At 39.7% G+C, this 5,235-nt stretch overlaps 1 protein-coding gene across 1 annotated transcript; it reads left to right on the forward strand.

Annotated features, from left to right (window-relative positions):
- Positions 1–1,502: 1,502 nt before the first annotated feature.
- LOC130164107 (fatty acid-binding protein, intestinal-like) lies at positions 1,503–4,088 on the forward strand. The gene is made up of 4 exons (XM_056368548.1): positions 1,503–1,659; positions 2,046–2,218; positions 2,601–2,708; positions 2,831–4,088. Exons 1-4 carry the CDS (start codon positions 1,593–1,595, stop codon positions 2,879–2,881), a joined length of 399 nt encoding a protein of 132 aa, XP_056224523.1. The 5' UTR covers positions 1,503–1,592; the 3' UTR covers positions 2,882–4,088.
- The last annotated feature ends 1,147 nt before the right edge of the window (positions 4,089–5,235 follow it).

Raw genomic sequence — 5,235 nt, forward strand, 5'->3', positions numbered from 1 at the left:
ATTTATCCTCTAACTTTTATAAACATCTTGCATCATGCAGTGTTAGACAAACTACACTCAGTCACCTGTGAATCCTATAACATTGATCCCAAATGTATTTTTAACCAAGCAGCATGTAATGCATATGAAAATGGCAGCACTGGCAGAACTGTGATGACTATGTAAAATCTGATGACGATGATGTTATATTCATCTATAGGTGTCTTTCTGTTGCTCTAACATATTAGATTTACCTGTCTCATTTCCCCAACCGCTCCCCGGCTAATGCAGTTATGATAAATGGAAGTGGCATCTCACGCTGACTGAGAGGACTTCTTGAGGTGTGAACAATGCATTCAGTCTTCTCCATAATGTCGCATAATCTCACAGTTCAGCCTCGAGTGCACAGCTTTCCTCTCAAGAATGCAGCTATAGTGTCCAACTGTCAAAGGACACATGCTGAATCACAGCTGCTGGAACTTTAAAAAGACAATATCAGCGTTTTTTGTTTTTTTTTTGTTTTTTTTACTTCATACTACAAATCAACCGAAACTTACATCTCAATTAACATTTTGCAGACAATGCTACTGTAACTGAGAAGTTTGGATAAGCATATTTCCCAAAATGTTAAATTATTCCTTCACAGGGTCCTTAAAAAAGATAAGGATGAAATCAGCTGCTGAGCTTGCATAACAACAAATCCATCACAATGACAACATGAGCAGCGGAGCGGCATTCATCCAGTGATGAAGACTGTGCGATATGTTTGAAAGCTCCAGAAAAAAAACATAGTGAGCAGACCTTAGGTTTGGATTATTTTGTCAAAAATAAATGCAGTGTTTTAAAATCAGTGTGTGCTTGTGTAAATTACCTTGAAACAATAGGTGACTCTGACAAAAAAAAAGAAATGAATGCAACATAATCAAGGTTCAAGTGTCTAATCATACAGAAAACCAAGTGCTGCCTGAAGCTGTACAGACTGTAATCAAAAATGATCAAATGTTAGACAGTGTTCATGGTTTGTGCTGCTGAAACTTTGCAAACACACTGGTCCTGCAACTATGTACAAATAGAAGGTTTCCAGTCACAAGTATTTTCTCTTCTGGGTCACTAGTCTTTGTAACCATGCCAGCTCAAGTTGTCATTGTGACATACAAAGTCCCTCACAACTCATTTTCATGCCAGGCACAAACAGGGCGACAAAGAAAAGATTGAGGAACAGAGAGGGGCTCAGTTGAGTGACTGCCATGGGCGGCCATGCAAACAGCCCACTCTTTTCTTTTTCTCTCTCTCTCTCTCTCCTGCAGAACAGTGCGACAGTGTTTAACTGTGCCAGATTCACTGAGGGGAGTTGCCCTACGGTTATCTATCAGTGTATCCTCGAGGTCGTGCGGCAATCGCCCTACATTTGACACAGCCTTTAAATGGCCACATCAGCAGACAGATAATCAGTGAGATAAAGAAGAGCATCTTCCATGCCAGCTTGGGGGTGGGGGAGAGGGGGGTGGGGTGGGGTGGGGGGTTATATAAATGGAGGCCACTGGGCATTCACAGTCCCAAGTTCTGCTAGTGCTTCATCACCAGCTGCCCTCAGCCCAAACCAGCCTGCAGCCATGTCATTCAGTGGAACCTGGAAAGTCGACCGCAGTGAGAACTATGACAAGTTCATGGAGCAAATGGGTGAGTGTGTGTGAGTGTGTGTGAGTGTGTGTAGTTAATTAATCTGTCAGTCAAGTCATGGTGTTCCTCAGCTCTATTTGTCCGGCCTCATGATCTCGCTCATGAGGACGATGTATGTGAGTGTGTCATGTGTTTCCATAAAGTTTGACATTGCTGTGTGAATGCTAGCCAGTGCAGTGAGGTGTTGATAGGTCTGAGGTGACTGTGGAACAACCCATAATAATAGCAGCAGCTAAATTAAGATCTTTGGACTGTGTGTTAATACTCTGTGAACACTTCAAAATAAAAGCTTGGAAGAGAACTTGTCACTTACAAATACACTTTCAATACATGATTCTTATCTATCCATCCATCTACATTTTTATATTTTTCTTCCTATCAACAAGGTATTAATGTCATGAAGCGCAAGCTGGCGGAACATGACAACCTGAAGGTCACCATCGAGCAGACCGGGGACAAGTTTCACATCAAAGAGTCCAGCACCTTCCGCACCAAGGACATCGACTTCACCCTGGGCGTCGCTTTCGACTACAGCCTGGCTGATGGCACTGAAGTGTCAGTGAGTGTCCTGATGTGGTGCAGACTCATATTCATAATTAAAACCAGCAGCAGCCAGTCCAGGTGCTGCTCCATAATGTAAATGCAACCAGAAATAGTTTGCTTTAGGGAAAATATGGCTTATTTTTTTTTAAAGAGTGATGGATTCATCACTCATGAGGAAAGAGCAAATTCAGCCAGCTAATGCTAATGCTGAAAGCGGTGGAAAAGTTCCAGTGAGTAATTACTCTGCAGTGGTTATGTAGTAGCTGGCAGGAGAGCGAACTGAATGTGGAAAAACTCATCAAAAACAAACAAATATGGCCAATAAAACTTGGCAAATGCAGACAAATGTAGCATAACATAAGAAGAGCTTCTATCACCAACTGTATATTTTTAACTAGGGTACGTGGGAGATGGAGGGTGACATGCTAAAGGGCAAATTCACCAGGAAAGACAACAACAAGGTCCTGACCACCACGAGAGCTCTGGTGGGAGGAGAGCTCGTACAGGTCAGTAGGTCCCCGTACGGCTCATCGATTTTAACCCGGTTCCAATGCAATATGTTAATTGCTGCAGTCTGCTTTCAATAAATGTCTCCATAAAGTAACACACCTCTGTCTCTTCCTCACAGAGTTACAACTACGAGGGAGTGGATGCTAAGAGGATTTTCAAGAAGCAGTAACCTGGAGTCTGAAGTTCATATTTTATTTTTATATAGATGACATGATATAGATCTGTGTGTGTGTGGTTTTTTTTTTTCTAAAAATAAGTCATGGCAAAGTCAAGTTTATTCTCATGGGATTCTACTAAATATACCTCAAAAGTTTGGCAATTTTCAGAGTTTCACTGCTACAATATAATTGAAACAAATGTGTGGAGACCCAAAGTGTGGACCCTAACTCAGCAACAGCAAACAGATCCAGCTAAAGAAGTTTTCATCTTCATTCAAAATGAAGGCCAAACCAACACCTGCACACTACCCTCATTAAATACCTGAGAACTAACAGCTATCTGAATAAATCAGGGGATTAATTTGAACAGAAAAACTCAGCGAGCATGAAAATGAAAGGGCAGAATAGTTAGAGTATAACAGTCGTTGCCATCCACTCCAAGTGCCTTTAAATAATCCAAAAAAGAAAAAAAGAAAAAAACAGCATCCAAGGAATGGCCAAACGCTAATTAAAGGTTGACCCAAATTTCAAAAACATATTTCCTGACTTGCCTCTGGTGGTAACTAGCCATGCAAATAGTTTTGGATTTATTTGTCCAGATGTTGAGATTTTCTCTAAGATTTCTATTTCCATCCTGCACTGGAGGAGAAGAAGTATTTCATCTGTGTTTCCCACAGCATTGAAAAATGTCATTTCACTGAGTTCAACCGTTGCATGTCTTTCCAGAAACAATGTCCCCATTGCTCTGGCTAGCCCACAGAGCGTGTGTTTGTGGATTATCCAATGTAACGGGTGCATTGTTTCTAGAAATATTTGGGGCTGTTTAATTATTTAAATGTCATTTTTCACTGTTGTGAGTGATGCCAATGGAAATTCTTCCACCTCCAATGAATGACTCAAAATGTGGGCAAAAATAGAGTAGGATATCTGCATGATTAGATACAACTAGAGGTAAGTGAGACACTATGTTTTCTGTAATTCGGGTGAACTGGCCCTTTAAATGATGTGCCACAGCTTACTTTAACTTGAAAGCATTTGTTCTTCACCTTTGTGATGGGAAACAGCCTAAAGCAGCACAATAACAACCACATACAATATTATATGTATAATATGTTTTTTTTTGTGTCTTTAACCAGCTGGGAAACAAGTCAATTTGCACTAACGGTTCTTATATACAGGGTTATACTGTCTGTAACATAAAGTCATTTTCATGTGTCATGTGAATCTAATATTGGTGTCATTTTCACATATCTGAGCAAGAGGAGAATTTGAGCATTGTATTTAATGTGAGTGAAGATTGACAAATTAATTATGGTTTCAAAGGCCAGTTATATCGAGAGTTATCAAGTCATCATGATCAAGTGCACAGATCACATCTCAGTAATTAAATTTTATGTGCATCATAATTTTGTAATCGCTGTCTTGATAAAGAGAAAGATTCTGAGGAAACATCAAACCTCCGCAGCATCGCAGACTTAAAGTCTCTCTCACATAGTGAGTCTCTCTCTGGTCCGATCACATGATGACAGCCGGGGTCTTGTGCTGTCATGTGCTGGCCTTTAGGTGGTACACTCAGCAGTAGGTCTGAACAGCTAGGCAGAAAAACCCATTAGGGACATGAGGGTTTCTCACATGATGGGGTTGTAGAGAGACAGGAGAGGATAATGACATTCATTCAGTGGTGAAAACGCTCATGAAGTTTCCCTCAAGAAAGGGATGTAATGAAGAGGAAATATGCACTGAGCCTCTTTGACCACGAGAGGGCGACCTGTGTCTACTTTAACTGTACAGTAGCTCTAGATATACTTCAGTACAGTATGAAAGCTATAATCCTTTGACCACTGAAAATATTATTTACATGTATAAAAAACTATTTTGGCTCAGCAACAGGAAGTTTGAAGGCGAAATACATGAAGAAATTATTTGATGGAGAGACTTGGAATATCACTGTTTAGATTATAACTGTTGCAATGGAATATTTAGATTTATATGTGGATTTCAACAGGGCTATCTTTCATATTATGTATTAGGGTTGGGCAATAGTATAAAAGTCCATTGCTGTCAGGAAGAGAAAAAAAAAGGATAAAATATAAATGCATTTAAATGAAATTTTGACTCAGTAGAGATAAAAACTGAAAATTTTGGTTCAACATGAACATTTTATTTTTTATTATGATCAAGGTATTAACTTCTTTGTTTTCCTGGCAGAAATGTGCCTCCATACAACAGGGTTTAAATCTATACCACAATATGTATGAGAATATTATCCATCATCAATATATATCACACAATAGAGAACTGCTTTTTGCTGCAGTGGAGTTTTAGTGTCATGCAACCACGCCTACTGTGTATGTCTATTTTGCTG

This window comes from Seriola aureovittata, chromosome 23, assembly GCF_021018895.1.
Source record: "Seriola aureovittata isolate HTS-2021-v1 ecotype China chromosome 23, ASM2101889v1, whole genome shotgun sequence".
Taxonomy (NCBI): domain Eukaryota; kingdom Metazoa; phylum Chordata; class Actinopteri; order Carangiformes; family Carangidae; genus Seriola; species Seriola aureovittata.

What these genes read in the sequence shown, in the direction of transcription:
- LOC130164107 (XM_056368548.1), top strand. Translation starts at nt 1,593, where the DNA reads ATGTCATTCAGTGGAACCTGGAAAGTCGACCGCAGTGAGAACTATGAC. An exon ending in CTGATGGCACTGAAGTGTCA is followed by an intron (nt 2,219 to 2,600) that starts GTGAGTGTCCTG and finishes ATTTTTAACTAG; the next exon opens with GGTACGTGGGAGATGGAGGG. An exon ending in TGGGAGGAGAGCTCGTACAG is followed by an intron (nt 2,709 to 2,830) that starts GTCAGTAGGTCC and finishes TCTTCCTCACAG; the next exon opens with AGTTACAACTACGAGGGAGT.